The following is a 25,995-nucleotide window of genomic DNA, read 5'->3' as shown; positions in this document are numbered from 1 at the left end:
TACACACACACACACACACTCAAACCATCGCAAACCCAAATGAACCCTACACACACACACACACACTCAAACCATCGCAAACCCAAATGAACCCTACACACACACACACACACTCAAACCATCGCAAACCCAAATGAACCCTACACACACACACACACACTCAAACCATCGCAAACCCAAATGAACCCTACACACACACACACACACTCAAACCATCGCAAACCCAAATGAACCCTACACACACACACACACACTCAAACCATCGCAAACCCAAATGAACCCTACACACACACACACACACTCAAACCATCGCAAACCCAAATGAACCCTACACACACACACACACACTCAAACCATCGCAAACCCAAATGAACCCTACACACACACACACACACTCAAACCATCGCAAACCCAAATGAACCCTACACACACACACACACACTCAAACCATCGCAAACCCAAATGAACCCTACACACACACACACACACTCAAACCATCGCAAACCCAAATGAACCCTACACACACACACACACACTCAAACCATCGCAAACCCAAATGAACCCTACACACACACACACACACTCAAACCATCGCAAACCCAAATGAACCCTACACACACACACACACACTCAAACCATCGCAAACCCAAATGAACCCTACACACACACACACACACTCAAACCATCGCAAACCCAAATGAACCCTACACACACACACACACACTCAAACCATCGCAAACCCAAATGAACCCTACACACACACACACACACTCAAACCATCGCAAACCCAAATGAACCCTACACACACACACACACACTCAAACCATCGCAAACCCAAATGAACCCTACACACACACACACACACTCAAACCATCGCAAACCCAAATGAACCCTACACACACACACACACACTCAAACCATCGCAAACCCAAATGAACCCTACACACACACACACACACTCAAACCATCGCAAACCCAAATGAACCCTACACACACACACACACACTCAAACCATCGCAAACCCAAATGAACCCTACACACACACACACACACTCAAACCATCGCAAACCCAAATGAACCCTACACACACACACACACACTCAAACCATCGCAAACCCAAATGAACCCTACACACACACACACACACTCAAACCATCGCAAACCCAAATGAACCCTACACACACACACACACACTCAAACCATCGCAAACCCAAATGAACCCTACACACACACACACACACTCAAACCATCGCAAACCCAAATGAACCCTACACACACACACACACACTCAAACCATCGCAAACCCAAATGAACCCTACACACACACACACACACTCAAACCATCGCAAACCCAAATGAACCCTACACACACACACACACACTCAAACCATCGCAAACCCAAATGAACCCTACACACACACACACACACTCAAACCATCGCAAACCCAAATGAACCCTACACACACACACACACACTCAAACCATCGCAAACCCAAATGAACCCTACACACACACACACACACTCAAACCATCGCAAACCCAAATGAACCCTACACACACACACACACACTCAAACCATCGCAAACCCAAATGAACCCTACACACACACACACACACTCAAACCATCGCAAACCCAAATGAACCCTACACACACACACACACACTCAAACCATCGCAAACCCAAATGAACCCTACACACACACACACACACTCAAACCATCGCAAACCCAAATGAACCCTACACACACACACACACACTCAAACCATCGCAAACCCAAATGAACCCTACACACACACACACACACTCAAACCATCGCAAACCCAAATGAACCCTACACACACACACACACACTCAAACCATCGCAAACCCAAATGAACCCTACACACACACACACACACTCAAACCATCGCAAACCCAAATGAACCCTACACACACACACACACACTCAAACCATCGCAAACCCAAATGAACCCTACACACACACACACACACTCAAACCATCGCAAACCCAAATGAACCCTACACACACACACACACACTCAAACCATCGCAAACCCAAATGAACCCTACACACACACACACACACTCAAACCATCGCAAACCCAAATGAACCCTACACACACACACACACACTCAAACCATCGCAAACCCAAATGAACCCTACACACACACACACACACTCAAACCATCGCAAACCCAAATGAACCCTACACACACACACACACACTCAAACCATCGCAAACCCAAATGAACCCTACACACACACACACACACTCAAACCATCGCAAACCCAAATGAACCCTACACACACACACACACACTCAAACCATCGCAAACCCAAATGAACCCTACACACACACACACACACTCAAACCATCGCAAACCCAAATGAACCCTACACACACACACACACACTCAAACCATCGCAAACCCAAATGAACCCTACACACACACACACACACTCAAACCATCGCAAACCCAAATGAACCCTACACACACACACACACACTCAAACCATCGCAAACCCAAATGAACCCTACACACACACACACACACTCAAACCATCGCAAACCCAAATGAACCCTACACACACACACACACACTCAAACCATCGCAAACCCAAATGAACCCTACACACACACACACACACTCAAACCATCGCAAACCCAAATGAACCCTACACACACACACACACACTCAAACCATCGCAAACCCAAATGAACCCTACACACACACACACACACTCAAACCATCGCAAACCCAAATGAACCCTACACACACACACACACACTCAAACCATCGCAAACCCAAATGAACCCTACACACACACACACACACTCAAACCATCGCAAACCCAAATGAACCCTACACACACACACACACACTCAAACCATCGCAAACCCAAATGAACCCTACACACACACACACACACTCAAACCATCGCAAACCCAAATGAACCCTACACACACACACACACACTCAAACCATCGCAAACCCAAATGAACCCTACACACACACACACACACTCAAACCATCGCAAACCCAAATGAACCCTACACACACACACACACACTCAAACCATCGCAAACCCAAATGAACCCTACACACACACACACACACTCAAACCATCGCAAACCCAAATGAACCCTACACACACACACACACACTCAAACCATCGCAAACCCAAATGAACCCTACACACACACACACACACTCAAACCATCGCAAACCCAAATGAACCCTACACACACACACACACACTCAAACCATCGCAAACCCAAATGAACCCTACACACACACACACACACTCAAACCATCGCAAACCCAAATGAACCCTACACACACACACACACACTCAAACCATCGCAAACCCAAATGAACCCTACACACACACACACACACTCAAACCATCGCAAACCCAAATGAACCCTACACACACACACACACACTCAAACCATCGCAAACCCAAATGAACCCTACACACACACACACACACTCAAACCATCGCAAACCCAAATGAACCCTACACACACACACACACACTCAAACCATCGCAAACCCAAATGAACCCTACACACACACACACACACTCAAACCATCGCAAACCCAAATGAACCCTACACACACACACACACACTCAAACCATCGCAAACCCAAATGAACCCTACACACACACACACACACTCAAACCATCGCAAACCCAAATGAACCCTACACACACACACACACACTCAAACCATCGCAAACCCAAATGAACCCTACACACACACACACACACTCAAACCATCGCAAACCCAAATGAACCCTACACACACACACACACACTCAAACCATCGCAAACCCAAATGAACCCTACACACACACACACACACTCAAACCATCGCAAACCCAAATGAACCCTACACACACACACACACACTCAAACCATCGCAAACCCAAATGAACCCTACACACACACACACACACTCAAACCATCGCAAACCCAAATGAACCCTACACACACACACACACACTCAAACCATCGCAAACCCAAATGAACCCTACACACACACACACACACTCAAACCATCGCAAACCCAAATGAACCCTACACACACACACACACACTCAAACCATCGCAAACCCAAATGAACCCTACACACACACACACACACTCAAACCATCGCAAACCCAAATGAACCCTACACACACACACACACACTCAAACCATCGCAAACCCAAATGAACCCTACACACACACACACACACTCAAACCATCGCAAACCCAAATGAACCCTACACACACACACACACACTCAAACCATCGCAAACCCAAATGAACCCTACACACACACACACACACTCAAACCATCGCAAACCCAAATGAACCCTACACACACACACACACACTCAAACCATCGCAAACCCAAATGAACCCTACACACACACACACACACTCAAACCATCGCAAACCCAAATGAACCCTACACACACACACACACACTCAAACCATCGCAAACCCAAATGAACCCTACACACACACACACACACTCAAACCATCGCAAACCCAAATGAACCCTACACACACACACACACACTCAAACCATCGCAAACCCAAATGAACCCTACACACACACACACACACTCAAACCATCGCAAACCCAAATGAACCCTACACACACACACACACACTCAAACCATCGCAAACCCAAATGAACCCTACACACACACACACACACTCAAACCATCGCAAACCCAAATGAACCCTACACACACACACACACACTCAAACCATCGCAAACCCAAATGAACCCTACACACACACACACACACTCAAACCATCGCAAACCCAAATGAACCCTACACACACACACACACTCAAACCATCGCAAACCCAAATGAACCCTACACACACACACACACACTCAAACCATCGCAAACCCAAATGAACCCTACACACACACACACACACTCAAACCATCGCAAACCCAAATGAACCCTACACACACACACACACACTCAAACCATCGCAAACCCAAATGAACCCTACACACACACACACACACTCAAACCATCGCAAACCCAAATGAACCCTACACACACACACACACACTCAAACCATCGCAAACCCAAATGAACCCTACACACACACACACACACTCAAACCATCGCAAACCCAAATGAACCCTACACACACACACACACACTCAAACCATCGCAAACCCAAATGAACCCTACACACACACACACACACTCAAACCATCGCAAACCCAAATGAACCCTACACACACACACACACACTCAAACCATCGCAAACCCAAATGAACCCTACACACACACACACACACTCAAACCATCGCAAACCCAAATGAACCCTACACACACACACACACACTCAAACCATCGCAAACCCAAATGAACCCTACACACACACACACACACTCAAACCATCGCAAACCCAAATGAACCCTACACACACACACACACACTCAAACCATCGCAAACCCAAATGAACCCTACACACACACACACACACTCAAACCATCGCAAACCCAAATGAACCCTACACACACACACACACACTCAAACCATCGCAAACCCAAATGAACCCTACACACACACACACACACTCAAACCATCGCAAACCCAAATGAACCCTACACACACACACACACACTCAAACCATCGCAAACCCAAATGAACCCTACACACACACACACACACTCAAACCATCGCAAACCCAAATGAACCCTACACACACACACACACACTCAAACCATCGCAAACCCAAATGAACCCTACACACACACACACACACTCAAACCATCGCAAACCCAAATGAACCCTACACACACACACACACACTCAAACCATCGCAAACCCAAATGAACCCTACACACACACACACACACTCAAACCATCGCAAACCCAAATGAACCCTACACACACACACACACACTCAAACCATCGCAAACCCAAATGAACCCTACACACACACACACACACTCAAACCATCGCAAACCCAAATGAACCCTACACACACACACACACACTCAAACCATCGCAAACCCAAATGAACCCTACACACACACACACACACTCAAACCATCGCAAACCCAAATGAACCCTACACACACACACACACACTCAAACCATCGCAAACCCAAATGAACCCTACACACACACACACACACTCAAACCATCGCAAACCCAAATGAACCCTACACACACACACACACACTCAAACCATCGCAAACCCAAATGAACCCTACACACACACACACACACTCAAACCATCGCAAACCCAAATGAACCCTACACACACACACACACACTCAAACCATCGCAAACCCAAATGAACCCTACACACACACACACACACTCAAACCATCGCAAACCCAAATGAACCCTACACACACACACACACACTCAAACCATCGCAAACCCAAATGAACCCTACACACACACACACACACTCAAACCATCGCAAACCCAAATGAACCCTACACACACACACACACACTCAAACCATCGCAAACCCAAATGAACCCTACACACACACACACACACTCAAACCATCGCAAACCCAAATGAACCCTACACACACACACACACACTCAAACCATCGCAAACCCAAATGAACCCTACACACACACACACACACTCAAACCATCGCAAACCCAAATGAACCCTACACACACACACACACACTCAAACCATCGCAAACCCAAATGAACCCTACACACACACACACACACTCAAACCATCGCAAACCCAAATGAACCCTACACACACACACACACACTCAAACCATCGCAAACCCAAATGAACCCTACACACACACACACACACTCAAACCATCGCAAACCCAAATGAACCCTACACACACACACACACACTCAAACCATCGCAAACCCAAATGAACCCTACACACACACACACACACTCAAACCATCGCAAACCCAAATGAACCCTACACACACACACACACACTCAAACCATCGCAAACCCAAATGAACCCTACACACACACACACACACTCAAACCATCGCAAACCCAAATGAACCCTACACACACACACACACACTCAAACCATCGCAAACCCAAATGAACCCTACACACACACACACACACTCAAACCATCGCAAACCCAAATGAACCCTACACACACACACACACACTCAAACCATCGCAAACCCAAATGAACCCTACACACACACACACACACTCAAACCATCGCAAACCCAAATGAACCCTACACACACACACACACACTCAAACCATCGCAAACCCAAATGAACCCTACACACACACACACACACTCAAACCATCGCAAACCCAAATGAACCCTACACACACACACACACACTCAAACCATCGCAAACCCAAATGAACCCTACACACACACACACACACTCAAACCATCGCAAACCCAAATGAACCCTACACACACACACACACACTCAAACCATCGCAAACCCAAATGAACCCTACACACACACACACACACTCAAACCATCGCAAACCCAAATGAACCCTACACACACACACACACACTCAAACCATCGCAAACCCAAATGAACCCTACACACACACACACACACTCAAACCATCGCAAACCCAAATGAACCCTACACACACACACACACACTCAAACCATCGCAAACCCAAATGAACCCTACACACACACACACACACTCAAACCATCGCAAACCCAAATGAACCCTACACACACACACACACACTCAAACCATCGCAAACCCAAATGAACCCTACACACACACACACACACTCAAACCATCGCAAACCCAAATGAACCCTACACACACACACCACACTCAAACCATCGCAAACCCAAATGAAACCCTACACACACACACACACACTCAAACCATCGCAAACCCAAATGAACCCTACACACACACACACACACTCAAACCATCGCAAACCCAAATGAACCCTACACACACACACACACACTCAAACCATCGCAAACCCAAATGAACCCTACACACACACACACACACATCAAACCATCGCAAACCCAAATGAACCCTACACACACACACACACACTCAAACCATCGCAAACCCAAATGAACCCTACACACACACACACACACTCAAACCATCGCAAACCCAAATGAACCCTACACACACACACACACACTCAAACCATCGCAAACCCAAATGAACCCTACACACACACACACACACTCAAACCATCGCAAACCCAAATGAACCCTACACACACACACACACACTCAAACCATCGCAAACCCAAATGAACCCTACACACACACACACACACTCAAACCATCGCAAACCCAAATGAACCCTACACACACACACACACACTCAAACCATCGCAAACCCAAATGAACCCTACACACACACACACACACTCAAACCATCGCAAACCCAAATGAACCCTACACACACACACACACACTCAAACCATCGCAAACCCAAATGAACCCTACACACACACACACACACTCAAACCATCGCAAACCCAAATGAACCCTACACACACACACACACACTCAAACCATCGCAAACCCAAATGAACCCTACACACACACACACACACTCAAACCATCGCAAACCCAAATGAACCCTACACACACACACACACACTCAAACCATCGCAAACCCAAATGAACCCTACACACACACACACACACTCAAACCATCGCAAACCCAAATGAACCCTACACACACACACACACACACTCAAACCATCGCAAACCCAAATGAACCCTACACACACACACACACACTCAAACCATCGCAAACCCAAATGAACCCTACACACACACACACACACTCAAACCATCGCAAACCCAAATGAACCCTACACACACACACACACACTCAAACCATCGCAAACCCAAATGAACCCTACACACACACACACACACACTCAAACCATCGCAAACCCAAATGAACCCTACACACACACACACACACTCAAACCATCGCAAACCCAAATGAACCCTACACACACACACACACACTCAAACCATCGCAAACCCAAATGAACCCTACACACACACACACACACTCAAACCATCGCAAACCCAAATGAACCCTACACACACACACACACACTCAAACCATCGCAAACCCAAATGAACCCTACACACACACACACACACTCAAACCATCGCAAACCCAAATGAACCCTACACACACACACACACACTCAAACCATCGCAAACCCAAATGAACCCTACACACACACACACACACTCAAACCATCGCAAACCCAAATGAACCCTACACACACACACACACACTCAAACCATCGCAAACCCAAATGAACCCTACACACACACACACACACTCAAACCATCGCAAACCCAAATGAACCCTACACACACACACACACACTCAAACCATCGCAAACCCAAATGAACCCTACACACACACACACACACTCAAACCATCGCAAACCCAAATGAACCCTACACACACACACACACACTCAAACCATCGCAAACCCAAATGAACCCTACACACACACACACACACTCAAACCATCGCAAACCCAAATGAACCCTACACACACACACACACACTCAAACCATCGCAAACCCAAATGAACCCTACACACACACACACACACTCAAACCATCGCAAACCCAAATGAACCCTACACACACACACACACACTCAAACCATCGCAAACCCAAATGAACCCTACACACACACACACACACTCAAACCATCGCAAACCCAAATGAACCCTACACACACACACACACACTCAAACCATCGCAAACCCAAATGAACCCTACACACACACACACACACTCAAACCATCGCAAACCCAAATGAACCCTACACACACACACACACACTCAAACCATCGCAAACCCAAATGAACCCTACACACACACACACACACTCAAACCATCGCAAACCCAAATGAACCCTACACACACACACACACACTCAAACCATCGCAAACCCAAATGAACCCTACACACACACACACACACTCAAACCATCGCAAACCCAAATGAACCCTACACACACACACACACACTCAAACCATCGCAAACCCAAATGAACCCTACACACACACACACACACTCAAACCATCGCAAACCCAAATGAACCCTACACACACACACACACACTCAAACCATCGCAAACCCAAATGAACCCTACACACACACACACACACTCAAACCATCGCAAACCCAAATGAACCCTACACACACACACACACACATCCAAACCATCGCAAACCCAAATGAACCCTACACACACACACACACACTCAAACCATCGCAAACCCAAATGAACCCTACACACACACCACACACAAAACCTACACACACACACACACACACATCCAAACCCAAATGACCCTACACACACACACACACACTCAAACCATCGCAAACCCAAATGAACCCTACACACACACACACACACTCAAACCATCGCAAACCCAAATGAACCCTACACACACACACACACACTCAAACCATCGCAAACCCAAATGAACCCTACACACACACACACACACTCAAACCATCGCAAACCCAAATGAACCCTACACACACACACACACACTCAAACCATCGCAAACCCAAATGAACCCTACACACACACACACACTCAAACCATCGCAAACCCAAATGAACCCTACACACACACACACACTCAAACCATCGCAAACCCAAATGAACCCTACACACACACACACACTCAAACCATCGCAAACCCAAATGAACCCTACACACACACACACACTCAAACCATCGCAAACCCAAATGAACCCTACACACACACACACACCAAAGCATCGCAAACCCAAATGAACCCTACACACACACACACACTCAAACCATCGCAAACCCAAATGAACCCCTACACACACACACAAACCATCGCAAACCCAAATGAACCCTACACACACACACTCAAACCATCGCAAACCCAAATGAACCCTACACACACACACACACTCAAACCATCGCAAACCCAAATGAACCCTACACACACACACACACTCAAACCATCGCAAACCCAAATGAACCCTACACACACACACACACTCAAACCATCGCAAACCCAAATGAACCCTACACACACACACACACTCAAACCATCGCAAACCCAAATGAACCCTACACACACACACACTCAAACCATCGCAAACCCAAATGAACCCTACACACACACACACTCAAACCATCGCAAACCCAAATGAACCCTACACACACACACACTCAAACCATCGCAAACCCAAATGAACCCTACACACACACACACTCAAACCATCGCAAACCCAAATGAACCCTACACACACACACACTCAAACCATCGCAAACCCAAATGAACCCTACACACACACACACTCAAACCATCGCAAACCCAAATGAACCCTACACACACACACACTCAAACCATCGCAAACCCAAATGAACCCTACACACACACACACTCAAACCATCGCAAACCCAAATGAACCCTACACACACACACACTCAAACCATCGCAAACCCAAATGAACCCTACACACACACACACTCAAACCATCGCAAACCCAAATGAACCCTACACACACACACACTCAAACCATCGCAAACCCAAATGAACCCTACACACACACACACTCAAACCATCGCAAACCCAAATGAACCCTACACACACACACACTCAAACCATCGCAAACCCAAATGAACCCTACACACACACACACTCAAACCATCGCAAACCCAAATGAACCCTACACACACACACACTCAAACCATCGCAAACCCAAATGAACCCTACACACACACACACTCAAACCATCGCAAACCCAAATGAACCCTACACACACACACACTCAAACCATCGCAAACCCAAATGAACCCTACACACACACACACTCAAACCATCGCAAACCCAAATGAACCCTACACACACACACACTCAAACCATCGCAAACCCAAATGAACCCTACACACACACACACTCAAACCATCGCAAACCCAAATGAACCCTACACACACACACACTCAAACCATCGCAAACCCAAATGAACCCTACACACACACACACTCAAACCATCGCAAACCCAAATGAACCCTACACACACACACACTCAAACCATCGCAAACCCAAATGAACCCTACACACACACACACTCAAACCATCGCAAACCCAAATGAACCCTACACACACACACACTCAAACCATCGCAAACCCAAATGAACCCTACACACACACACACTCAAACCATCGCAAACCCAAATGAACCCTACACACACACACACTCAAACCATCGCAAACCCAAATGAACCCTACACACACACACACTCAAACCATCGCAAACCCAAATGAACCCTACACACACACACACTCAAACCATCGCAAACCCAAATGAACCCTACACACACACACTCAAACCATCGCAAACCCAAATGAACCCTACACACACACTCAAACCATCGCAAACCCAAATGAACCCTAGACACACACACACACACTCATAAACCATCACAAACCCAAATGAACCCTAAATACACACACACACACACACACACACACACTCAAACCATCACAAACCCAAATTAACCCTACATACACACACACACGTAAACCAACCCACACACAAACCACCACAACCCCTATTGATAACCAAAGGATTTCACAATTAATTTTTCACATTGTATTACACTGTAGCACCACAGTTATAACACTCAATTATGATGCTTGTACACCATGATCACACGTGTGTGCACATGCGCACACACACACACACACACACACAGACACACCCCCCCCCCACCATCGCAAACTCAAATGAACCCTACACACACCCCCCCCACCATCGCAAACTCAAATGAACCCTACACACACACACACACACACACACACAGACATGCATGCAGAGTGGCGATTCCAGAGTCTGTTGGGGCTGCAGGCAAAAATTCACGGGGCCACCCAAGAGAATTCAGGACTCTTTGCCATTACTGTAGTTTAAAGTTTGTCAGTCCTCGGGCACCCCCCACTGGCCTGGGGCCCTCAGCAGTTGCCGGCCTTGCCTGGTGTCAAGCAGCACCTCTGTGCACACATGTACGCACTCACACACACCCACACCTACCTCCAGAGTTGAGGTAGCGTTTGCCGCTGTGGACAGGTGGGTACTTTGGGGCCAGCCGCTGGTCAGGCCAACAGAAGCCCTCAGCAGAGAAAACCACTCGGTGCTTAAAGCGGGAGAATTTCAACAGGAGCTCCTCCGGCCCGCTCGCCAGGATGACATCATAACTACAGACATCAGCATCACAGGGACGACACAACGACAGACGGATGTCATGTGAATGACATCATAACTCCAGACAGAAATACAATCATGAAGGTGCATACAAATGTAGAATAGATAATGCTATTATTAATAATGCTATTATTAATGTTATACACAGCATTAGAACTCAGGACATTGGTATGTATTAACACAAAGCAGGCATCATACACAGAGTGTTAGTACAGAGCGTTAGTACACAGCAGAGATTTAGCACACAGAACACTAGTAGGGACACACTGTCCAGGTAGAGAGGCAAACATTTGTGTTTCAACACACACGCAAACACGCACGCGTGCACACAGGACCCACCTGTCGACGAAGAGGATAACCGTGTTGTGTTTGTCTTTGTGTTTCTGCATTTCATTCTTCAACCATCGAACCTTCTGTCCACCACCAACAGTTTTAGCTACATCACCCCCTCTCCAATCCTCTCCAAGACCCAGCACCTACACACACACACACACACACACACACACACACACACACCTTAATTTGGACTGAGCATTAATATATTGTTCAAATTAAACTGAATATAAACATTACCCTGTAATTAGCTAAAAAGGGCAAATATTAGCTAAAATATCTCATTATCTTGAAGGAATCTATGGTTAAGATGTGTAAGGTTATTTACTAATTTAGTTAGTCAACATTAAGGTCATCTACTCATTTAGTAGCCTTAAGATTACATTGTCAGATAAAGTAAGATTCTAAGATATTTTGGCAATGAAGAAATGAAGAGTTTAATTCTAGAATGCAGCTGATGGAAGGCACATGTTTACTGACTCTGGATAATCATGGACCACTAGACAATGTATTCTTTTGTTGTGATGTGATTGAACCTGGCATTATTGGAAAGGGCATGCACCAACAAATGTGGGACAGGTTTGGGTGGAGACACTGCCCTATGGGAAGAGTTAAAATAGTCTCATAAGTGACAGCTGAATATATACACACACACACATATATATATATATATATATATATATGTGTGTGTGTATGTTTATGTATATACACTCTCTGGAACCTTTCTTTTCTATTAAAACCTTTTTACTTATTATCCACATCTGACTCCCCGTTTCATTGAATTTCCACCACAGAATTTGGCGTAGTCGGCAGGATCAGCGAGAGGCACCATGCGGAGCGGCGGTGACTAAACTTCGAGGACGCTCCTCAGAGAGAAAACTGAGCTGGGAAAAAAGAGGGAAACCCACAAGAATACGGGAAAGTACCTAACCAGGGAGTGACGTCCCGCTTGACTCCGGTGGTGTGCTCCGCCTGATCTAATGAACGGAACGTAAGTGGTGAAGTTCAGTAATTTAATCCTAGAAGAAAGTGACGTAGTGATCCGCCTGAGTCTACCCTGGGGTGGGTCTGTAATGTAGCATAGTATATGAGATACTAGGGCTTAAAAATAGGGTCTAGAGGACTCCGGAGTCTGGGACTCCGCCAGCCTAAGAGAATAGGCACACTGAGTAGACGTACTAGTGAAAGAAATAGGCCCGGGCCGACAGAACACCCCACAGGGAAAGGAGTGGACTCAGTGTACTAGCACGATTTACTGGAGCGGAACCAATCCAGATCGGGGGTAGGTGGTGTGGATAATAAGATAAGAATAGGAAAATTGTAGAGAGTAGGTAAGTTTCCTTTGTTCTTTTGTTGCCTGGATCCGGGAAAAAAAAAATAAAAATATATATATATTATTATTATTATTATTATTATTATTATTATGGGTGCGGGCAACAGTAAGGAGTACGAGTTCAGTCGCTGACTTTCTCGTCTGTCTGATGCGTGTCCACACTGAACATTGTGGTACTGACACACCAGCAACGAGGAAATGGTCGTGGCAGGGGACGTGGTCGCAGAAGAGGCAGAGGCAGAGGAAAAGGAGGGAAAACTGATTGGATGAAAGGACAGGAATGCTACAACTGGGGAAAGTTTGGACACTTTGCCAGAAACTGTCCGGAGGAGGATAACTCATACGACGGGGGCACAGACCAGGATCCCACAATCCACGAGTGACGGGCGGTGGAGAGGCAGGACAGCAGCGGACAACTGAGTGAAGACGGCAAAAGGGAAGTGACAAATTTAAATTACCAACTATTACAGCAGATTAGTAAAGGGCCAAGTAGAGGGAAAAAATGTAAAGTTTTTGGTTGACAGTGGTGCCACCCACTCAGTGTTAAAAGAAGGTTTAATAGAATGTAGAATGAGACCAGGATATGGGATAACAGTAATTGGAGTGGGAGGTCATCCCATTGATGAAAGGATGTCTGAGCCTCTCCGATGTAGTTTAGGAAACTGTGTCAATTTAAACATAGTTTTCTGGTATCAGAAACCTGTCCAATTAATGTTAGCTAGAGATTTAATGTGTAAATTTGGGTGCACAATTAGCAGCAACCCAGAGGGGTTATTTGTTACGTGGGAAACACCTACACAGGGAGTCCAGCTAGAGGCAGGAGCCCCTTTGTACGTGTATGAATTGCAGTGCACTGCGGGGGAAGTACTAACACATTTTATGACTGAAGTTACTAACACGCTACCTGGTGAGCTGACAATTAAACAAAGTGACTCTATTCACTGCACAATGAAGGTCCATGAGGGATCTGACGATTTTGAACAGAAATTTGACTTGGGGGGCAGTGACAGTTTGATTATCACAGCCATAGCATGGGACTGCGAGTGGGCTGTGGGAGTGGTGCAGCTCTCAGCTAAACAGAAATCTTTACATTCAATCTCACATGCAGCACCTCATGTGTCGCTGGCTAGCGCACATGTTGACCCAGACTGGCAGAGTAGGGTTGTGGACAAAACGTGTGTTGAGCGCAACTGATTGGATAAAAGAACTCCAGTGTAAAATTATGTACAGCCCGAGCATAGACGTGTGGAAAATGCCAACCCCGTATAGGCTAAATTGCAGAAGGGGGGTCGAGCTTGTAAGTCCAAATATAGTAATTATGGCAGCCTCTGTTACCCTCTCAGAGGAAGAGGAAGAGGAACTGAAAACAGTTCCTGCAGGGTTATGGGCACAGGGTAAAAATGATGTGGGCTTAATAAAAGGATGTGAGCCTGTCCACATCACCCCAAAATCTGATTACAGACCACACCAGCACCAATACCCTCTAAAACCAGAGGCAGCGGAGGGTATCAGGCCTGTGTTCCAATCATTAAAACGAGCAGGAGTTATCGTACCATGCCCCAGACTCACCAGTACGTACTCCAATTTTCCCAGTTAAGAAGCCAGGGAGAGATGAATGGAGATTTGTGCAGGATTTGCAGGCTGTCAACGCGGCAGTACACCCTAGAGCCCCAGAAGTTCCAAACCCGCACACCATTCTCTCTCAGATCCCACCAGACAGTAAGTGGTTCAGTGTAGTTGATTTGGCCAACGCTTTCTTTAGCGTACCTGTGCACAAGGATAGCCAATTTTAGTTTGCTTTCACTTTTGAAGGAAAGCCATACCCATTCAGGAGATTGTGTCAGGGGTATTGTGAATCACCAACCATTTACAATGCCGCCTTACACCGAAGCCTAGAGGCTTTAGAACTCCCTGAGGGAATAGCCTTGCTGCAATACGTTGATGATCTTTTGATTTGTGGGAAAACACGAGAAGCGTGTAAACAAGCCACGGTGGCACTGCTACATCATCTAGCAGGGGAAGGCCATAAGGCATCCAAATCCAAATTACAGTTTTGTAAGCAGCAAGTGCATTTTTTAGGACATGACATCACTGAACAAACGCGCATGTTGACTAAAGATCTAGTGAATGCCATTTTGACAACGAGTGTCCAGTGACAATGGGACACCCTTCGTACACGAAGGGCTAAAGGCTCTGACTAAATACCTAGGGGTAGATATGAGAAAACACTGCAGCTATCACCCTGCTAGTGCAGGGGCAGTAGAACGGACAAACGGCACCATTAAAGGGGGTCTAGCTAAATTAACGCAGGAAACAGGCATGAATTGGGTAAAATGCCTTGCCCTCGTCCTGTGGCAATGTCGAACCAGACCGCAGGCGCGAACAGGGCTATCAGCTTTTGAGATAGTGTTTGGACGGCCTCCCAACACGGGGATAGGACCGCCCGATTGGGATACTAACCTGATCAATGAATCACTTTTGCAGTATTGTGTGTCTCTGCACAAATATCTCTCCCATGTGTCTAAGCAGGTGAAGGCAGTCCTTCCCGAGGTGATGAATACTCCACTCCACACCCATCAACTAGGTGATTGGGTGCTGATAAAGGACTTCAGAAGGAAGCGGTGGAACCGCCCAGGTGGAGAGGACCATTCCAAGTGCTACTGACGACTAACACCGCCGTCAAGACCGACGGAAGAGCGACATGGGTGCATCACACGCATTGTAAAAAAAAAAAGGCACCAGAAACGCCACCGCAGGACTAGCAAGATGCAGCACCTCCTGTGGATTAGCCTGATACTATCACGCATCAGTGTCATTACATCTAAAGATTGGTGTATACAAAAGTATGGAGGAGTAGAATTGGACTACATGGTGGGCAGTTCTACTGCCTGGACTTTTGACTTATGTGACGTAATTAATTGTTCAGGAAAGAGTATATACATACATATATATACATATACATGTACGTATGTACACACACACTCACACACTTCAAAACCACCAGGACACAACCACCACCCTTGGTAGTTTTTCTCCAGGCACTGTTGCATTGATGCGAGTTCCTATATATCGTTATAGATCAGCTCCCTCGAGGAAGATGACAAGATCTTCTGACTGGACAGATGCAACGCGTTGGCCGGATTAATTTACATAAAGTGTTGCTCGTCTCAACTTTTTTTCCGTATCCCCGAACGACAATGAAACGGAAACGAACGGCACTCGCTACAGTGCGAATGCCCCGTGCAAGTATACGGGGGGATAACAATAAAACTTGAAATTTGCAAAGACTCGCATGAAACCCCTTTCCGACAACCTGATTATTTAGATGGTCACTGCAGTGTTTAGCATTTCATTAGCAGAATAATTTTATAAGAAGAATCATTGATAATTAGCAAATATGGTCAACAGATGGGGAGAATCGGGTGTGTTAATTCAGGATTAAAGGAAAGAACTGGAGAACAAGAGGAGGAAATCTGAAAACCTTAATAGTGTAGTTAAATTCTGTCGCTGTTCGCATGAATCTGTTAAAGCCATCCGTCTCTTCTGTCGCCGCAGTGATCACCAGCAAATCCTCTAAAGGACAGAGAGAGAGAGAGAGATATTTTATTTTGGGTCCTTTAATCAGATAACAAGGACTCCCTTCTTAAACCTTGAGTAACTTAACCTCTGCACAGAAACCGCAGTAACGAGTTCTACTAGCCAGAAGCTCCACTTAGTGAGCAGCATCGTGGATGCTATTTACACTTCGAGGCCTTGACCAGATTACTAGATTAGAAATCACTAGATTACTAACTAGACACTTACTCGCATTCAGATACTGCCCTTCTTGTTTTAGAAATAAAAGATACGAAATTAATATGAACTAGCTAACTAGCTAGATTATGATCACTCGCTGTCTCTAGTTTTGTAACTAACTTAGTACATTTTAACAAGTTTTTGAGACAAAATAACCCATCATGTGACCGACATAGCTAACTAAAATACTAGCAGAGCTACCCGCACAAAATTATGGTACATTGAGGCGAATTGTCTAGAGGTAGCAGAAGTTATTTATCGTTAGCTAGCCTAGCTAGCTAGTTTACGTTGGACTGGGTTAAGTGGTGAGAGCCACCCGACACCTGCACGCAGTGCTGTGGCTAACCGCTTTAGCTTCTTTGCCAGCTTCAGCCCAAACTTTCCCACCTGGTGTAACAGGCTGTGCGGTGGAGGACGAGCTGAGCCACACCGCGCACACAACCAGTAAGAGCTGGGCTGCCATGGCCACGAAGATATAGGTTAACCCGCGTTAAAGTCCCGTTCATTAACCGCGTCCCTGCTCGGCAAAGTCCCTGAATTCTTGCAAGTACTAGGGAAGTAATTCCTAAACACCCTGCTTCCGGTCTTTAAACCAATACCAATGCATGAAACATTGACCGACAAAAGAGAAACCAATTAGAGGACCCGAATGGAAGCATTCCCGGCCAATCAGAATCAAATAAGATTCCCTTTTTCCTTAAAGGTTCCTGAAAGGGGGACCGGGGGTCTCGCGCTGCCACGTTTTAGGAACGCAGCCCCGAGGTTGATGAGCGCGTGCGTGTATCGGCACATACGACCAACGTTGGCGGCTCACGCGCGCTGTAAGCAGAAATTCAGAGGTAAAAGGAGGGAGCGATGCTTGTCCAGGAAAGTCCAGGAATGTCGGGTGAAGTCCTTCCTGGGGAAAATGCGATAAATGAAATTTTATATATATATATATATATATATATATATATATATATATATATATATATATATATAAAACCATACACACAGTGTGAGATTGCAAGATGGCGCCGGTGAGGTTGCCTGCCGTCACGACTGCTCCGTCCACACCTGGCATCTTTTTCGCTCTTTTCACTCTTCCCGCTACCCCTGACTTCTCCGCAGTCCTTCTCTACACACCACGGCACGTATCTCATACAGCAGAGACGCCCTTATTTCTCTTAATCTACATAGCACTCACCTCAAGCCGTTTGTAACCCCGGACCCAAGATGGCCGACGGAGATCCTGAGGGAAAACAAAAGACGCGGTGCGAGGAAAAGGCCTCGAGGGAAGCGAGCCGGCGTCAGGAACAGGCTGAGGGCTCGGGCACACCGAGCTCCCTTACCTAGCATCCTGCTAGCCAACGTCCAGTCTCTGGATAACAAGCTCGATGACCTCCAGGATAAAGTTCCAGAGGGACATTCGGGACTGCAACCTCCTCTGCTTCACCGAGTCGTGGCTGAACCCAGCGGTACCAAACCACGCTATCCAGCCGGCCGAGTTCTTCTCGGTTCACCGCATGGACAGGACGGCAGATTCGGGGAAGTCGAGAGGCGGCGGAGTGTGTGTGATGGTAAACAACAGCTGGTGCAACAATGCCAATGTTGTTACTCTCGCCTGCTCCTGCTCACCCAACCTGGAGCTGCTCGCCCTCAAGCTTCGTCCTTTCTACCTTCCTCGGGAGTTCACTTCGGTCATCATCAACACCGTGTACATCCCACCTCAGGCTAACATGGACACTGCACTGTGGGAACTTCATGAGGCTCTCACACAGTTTCAGACACAGCACCGGGATGCTGCACTTATTGTGGCATGCAAGCGTGCAGTGCCCAACCTCTACCAGCACGTAACCTTCCCCACCAGGAGAAATAGGACACTAGACCACTGCTACACCCCATACAAGGACAGCTACAAGGCACCAGCTCATCCACCGTTTGGTAAGTCGGACCACGCCGCCATCTTCCTCATACCAAAATATAAACAAAGGCTGAAACGGGAAGCTCCGGTTCAGAGGGAGGTCGCGTGCTGGACAGACCAATCGGTGGCCGCTCTGCAGGATGCTCTGGAGGACGCGGACTGGGACATGTTCCGGCGCAGCACTGATGATGTCAGCGAGTTTACGGAGGCAGTAGTGGGGTTTATTGGGAAACTGGTGGACGACACGATCCCAAGAATCACCATCAAGAAGTTTTCCAACCAGAAGCCCTGGGTGGACAGAACCATCCGCGAGGCTCTGAACTCTCGCACTGCTGCCTACAATGTGGGGATCATCAGCGGGAACATGGACGAGTACAAGTCTGCAGCATACGGAGTGCGCAGGGTGGTGAGGGAGGCGAAGCGGCGCTACGGGAAGAAACTAGAGACACAGTTCCAGCAGAGTGGCTCTAGATCCCTGTGGCAGGAACTACGGACGATCACGGACTACAGGAGCCCACCCTCCGGACTGATGAGTGCGGATGAGTCTCTGGCAAACGAGCTGAATACATTCTTTGCTCGCTTCGAGGCTACATCTAGCAGCGCTAATGCTAACAGCACTAATGCTAACAGCGCCAATGCTAACAGCGCCAATGCTAACAGCGCTAGTGCAAATGGCACTATCGGCGCAGCCAATGGCGCATGCGCAGGACCCACCATAGAACAGCGCCCTCTCATCATCACGGAGAGTGACGTGAGGAGAGTGTTTAAAAGGGTGAATACCAGGAAGGCGATGGGACCAGACGGTATCTGCGGGAGGGTCCTCAAAGCCTGCGCAGATCAGCTAGCCCCGGTATTCACCGACATCTTCAATCTCTCCCTGACGCTCGGTATCGTCCCGTCCAGCTTCAAGCGATCCACCATCGTCCCCGTCCCGAAGAAACCTCGACCCTCCGACCTCAATGACTACCGCCCTGTCGCCCTCACATCAGTCGTGATGAAGTGCTTTGAAAAGCTAGTCAGAGACTTCATCACATCTTCACTGCCAGCCTCCATGGACCCACTGCAGTTTGCATACCGCCACAACCGCTCCACTGACGATGCGATTGCACATCTGCTCCACACTACACTGACTCACCTGGACAAAGGGAGGGGAAATTATGTTAAAATGCTATTTGTCGACTACAGTTCAGCATTTAACACTATCATCCCCTCCCTACTCACTACTAAGTTGGGGGATCTAGGACTGCATACATCCCTGTGCGACTGGATCTCCAACTTCCTAACAGACAGACCACAATCAGTACGGGTGGGCAACTGCACCTCATCCACCCTCACCCTCAGCACTGGAGCTCCTCAGGGCTGTGTCCTAAGCCCCCTGCTCTACTCACTGTACACCTACGACTGCACAGCCACTTCCAGCTTTACCATTATTGTCAAGTTTGCTGACGACACCGTTGTCATGGGTCTGATCTCGGACAACGACGAGAGGGCCTACCTGGAGGAGATTAAACACCTGGAAAACTGGTGCCAGGAAAATAATCTCCCCCTAAACGTCAGTAAGACAAAGGAGCTGATCGTGGATTGCAGCAAGAAGCAGGAGCGGAACTACCAACCTGTGAGGATCAGTGGAACCACGGTGGAGAGAGTAGATAGTTTCAGGTACCTTGGTGTTCACATCTCGCAGGACCTGTCCTGGTCCCGCCATACCAACTCCCTGGCAAAGAAGGCTCGTCAGCGCCTTTACCACCTCAGACGCCTAAGAGACTTCAGACTGCCCTTCAAGGTACTGCGGAACTTCTACACCTGTACTATCGAGAGCATCCTCACGGGGAACATCACAGTCTGGTTTGGGAATAGCACCAAGCAGGACAGACAAGCACTCCAAAGGGTAGTGCGTTCAGCAGAGCGCATCACTCACACGGAACTTCCTGACCTGCAGACCATCTACTACAAGCGGTGCCAGACCAAGGCCAGGAGAATTGTGAAGGACCCCACCCATCCCAACAATAGACTTTTCTCTCTGTTGAGGTCAGGGAGGCGCTTTCGCTCCCTGAAGACCAAGACAGAGAGGCTGAAGAGGAGCTTCTTCCCACAGGCCATTCGGGCCCTGAATCAGGGAAACTGATACACTGTGGGGACCACCACCACCATGTAACATAACTGTATATCTGTATATATATATTTATATTAAATTACCTTGTTACACAACAACTTTAGATATGTTATTATACGAAATGGATCTGTACATTCTGTAGATTGTGTACATATACACAACCATATACATTGTACATTGTGTATATAATCATAATATACATATATTGTACATACATTGTTAATATATTTTGTACATACATAGAATATATATATTTATCTTTGCATATATATATTTCACATATAGAGAATATCTATATTTCTCTACGCACCACTGTTTTCTTTCCCTCAGTTTGGACAGAGCACTCTCCACCATTTCACTGCGAGTTATATTGTGTATGACTATGTATGTGACAAATAAACCAAACTTGAAACTTGAAACCCAAATGAACCCTACACACACACACTCAGGACCTCTTGGGCCTGGAGGTCTGTTTGTGCTACTGTTTAAAGGCTCAAACTGTATCGACTCTGCCCAGGCCCAGAGCCAGGCCTGGGCAGCAGGGGGCGCTCCTGGCCGTGCCCAGCGAGTTTCGTGCGAATCGGACCTGGTCCGGAAGAGATACGAAGGGAAAACTCATTACTCGTCGGGGTGGCACATCCAGGCTCTCGACCCTCCCATAGTGTCCGACCAGGGTGCACCCTGCCGGGCATGGTTAGCCGCCAGCCCCCTTCCTGGAGGTCTGGTTGGCACGGGGTTTTGATTTATCGGTTTCATATCTCTGGGCTCCTTGGGAGCAGAAAGTCGGTTGAGGGCCCTTTGGAAAGAGCCGGGGCTGCCGTTTAACGCTGTCCAAGCGGCAGGCGAAGCGCACCTACCGTTTTTACGCTATGATTTTTTAAAACCGCCGGGGCGGCAAACACAGGGCCGGTCGGGTTTGAAGACGAATATCTCTTCGGCCCTTGGGAGGAGAGAAGCAGCGCGGGTCGCCTTTGAACGCGCTCGCTGCCAGGAACGTCTGGCGCAAAAGTTTCGTGGGAATCGGACGTTCCTAGGCTGAGAAGCGAGCGCCCGCCCTCGGGCGGTCGGGGGCCCCTTTCTCATTCCCCGTCTGGGCTAAAAAATACGAGGTCAGACCCGATGGACTCGGGAGACTGGAGAGTACCAGGGAGACCCTGGATGCAGGCGACCCGACCCACGCTTCGCTGTCTCCTCGGCCCTCGGGAGTAGAAGCGCGGGGACGGTGGCGTGGGCAGCAGGGGGCGCTCCTGGCCATGCCCAGCGAGTTTCGTGCGAATCGGACCTGGTCCGGAAGAGATACGAAGGGAAAACTCATTACTCGTCGGGGTGGCACATCCAGGCTCTCGACCCTCCCAAAGTGTCCGACCAGGGTGCACCCTGCTGGGCTAAGAGAACAGCCAGGTGAACCCTGGAGGTTCCGAACTCCAGACCCCTGGACCCGACGGCTCAGTCCGCCTCAGGTGCACTACAGAGGTCCTCGGGCTGTCCCTGAGTGCATTAAAACGGAAATCAGAATTACTCCCCCGGGTGGCACTTCCAGGCTCTCGACCCTCCCAAAGTGTCCGACCAGGGTGCACCCTGCCGGGCATGGTTAGCCGCCAGCCCCCTTCCTGGAGGTCTGGTTGGCACGGGGTTTTGCAAATAGGTCCCGTCGGGTATATGGGAGAGCAAAGAGAATCAATGGGGTCCAAGCACTAAATTCATCCAGTGGCTTTCTGTGGAAGCCCAAGGGGAGTCCGAGGGGTGTTCGGCCGGCAAGGGGAGCTCTCCCTCGGACACATGATCAAACGCCTGTCCCCTACCGGAAAGTGGTGTGCTCTGGATGCCCCCCCCATCCCCCGAGGGGGTGCTTATCCCGCGAGGGGAGCCCTCCTCGGGTTAAGTGAACCATCATGCCGATTCCCCTATGGAAGTGGGCACATCCAGGCACACAGTCTGCTTTGCTCTCCCCGACCCGAGTGCGTCTGTTGGGCTGAGTGTACGCCCAGGTAACTGGATCCAATGGCTCAGTCCGCCGCAGCGTGCTTCGACGATGGGTCGTACAGCCATGCCACCAGGGTGGGCGTGTTTGTAAATGTACCAGTGGATTCTCGTCGGCCTGCCACATCCATGGTATCGACCCACCAGGCCTGTCCGACCAGGGGTTGACCCTGGACGGGCACGGTCTGTGGTTTGGCCCTTGTCCTAGATGAAATCGGGCACGGGGTTTTCTGGCCAGGTACCATCGGGTTACTGGGAGAGCGGCTTCGGTCTCCAGGTGAGACCAATGGTGAAGCAGCACGAGGCAATGGAGAGCATGCAAAGCGATGGGGAAGCCATGCACGGCAATGGCCACGGAAAAAAAAAAATCACCACGGAAGGAACGTGAAGAGCAAGGAGGAGTGTAGTGACACTGCCCAACGCTGCCCGGTGTTGCAGGGGTCTATTGGTGTGTTGCTTCCTTGTTTGGTAGAGTGGAGTACCAGACCCACCAGGGGTAGGCAAACCATTCCCCCTACGGTAAGTGAGGAGCCAGCCATTTGACGAGCGGGTGTCCACGTGTACGGGTGCGAGCGCTATCCCCCACACGGGGTTAGGCCACGGCCTTAGGTGGACGTCTGCCGACCAGCCCCGGCTGATCCAGAACTTCTGATGTGGAGAGCGGTTTTGACAGATCCTCCCTGGTTCTAGCGGGTCAAGCCTCTGAGGGGGGGTGGGGGTTATTTGTAACCCATCCCAGAACTCTCTGGGGGAGACTCAGACGGCCAGTCTGTCTACTCAGTTGTCCTATACTGGTGTCTGTGGTTTGGGAGGAAGGGAGTGCCCTGCTTTGTTGGCCTCCTCTTCAAACCTACCTGGGCCCATGAATCACTCTTCTTGGTTACATCACGAAACGTAGGTTGAGCGAGGCTAGGGGGGAGGGAATTCGACGAGGTCTTTCCCTTGTCCCCCCACCAGCGGCCCATGAAAATCAAAACGGCGTGAAGAGAGGGAACGCCGAAAGCACCTGGAGTCGGCCGTCCGCACCTCCGGAGGAGGTGGACGGGGTACGGTGCGGGCATGACCGGATGGGACAGCTTTGCATCAAGGTGAGAGGTCGGCGTCCGAAGGCCAGAGGGCGGTGCGCGAGCACGTTTACACTGGCCGCGGAAGCTGTCCTGGGTAGCCCTGTATGGCGTCTGGACCTGATGGCGCACGCACTTACAACCCGCTGCTTCCTAGCCCCCGGAAGGGGAGGCGGATGTCGCTCGTGGTTCATCCCAGACCACGGTGCAAAC

The 25,995-nt window shown here is 48.4% G+C and overlaps 1 protein-coding gene across 7 annotated transcripts in view; it reads right to left on the bottom strand.

The window, feature by feature from the left end:
* Positions 1-19,296, bottom strand: part of plod3 (procollagen-lysine, 2-oxoglutarate 5-dioxygenase 3) — a 132,520-nt gene extending 113,224 nt beyond the window's left edge. For 4 of the 7 annotated variants that reach the window (XM_081703934.1, XM_081703936.1, XM_081703935.1 and 1 more), the window contains exons 1-4: positions 19,110-19,296; positions 18,409-18,500; positions 13,601-13,737; positions 13,091-13,254 (exon numbers count right to left, since the gene is read on the bottom strand). In XM_081703934.1, coding sequence (XP_081560060.1) covers positions 13,091-13,254; positions 13,601-13,737; positions 18,409-18,500; positions 19,110-19,185 — 469 coding nt within the window. In that variant the 5' untranslated portion in view covers positions 19,186-19,296. Of the gene's footprint in view, positions 1-13,090; positions 13,255-13,600; positions 13,738-16,496; positions 16,695-18,408; positions 18,501-19,068; positions 19,088-19,109 lie in introns of those variants that run through there. The other 3 variants (XM_081703939.1, XM_081703940.1, XM_081703938.1) reach the window with 3 other exon arrangements.
* Positions 19,297-25,995: the final 6,699 nt, after the last annotated feature.

Source organism: Electrophorus electricus, chromosome 21, assembly GCF_041902795.1.
Source record: "Electrophorus electricus isolate QZ-2024a chromosome 21, ASM4190279v1, whole genome shotgun sequence".
Classification (NCBI taxonomy): domain Eukaryota; kingdom Metazoa; phylum Chordata; class Actinopteri; order Gymnotiformes; family Gymnotidae; genus Electrophorus; species Electrophorus electricus.
This window is presented reverse-complemented; position numbering and strand designations above follow the sequence as displayed.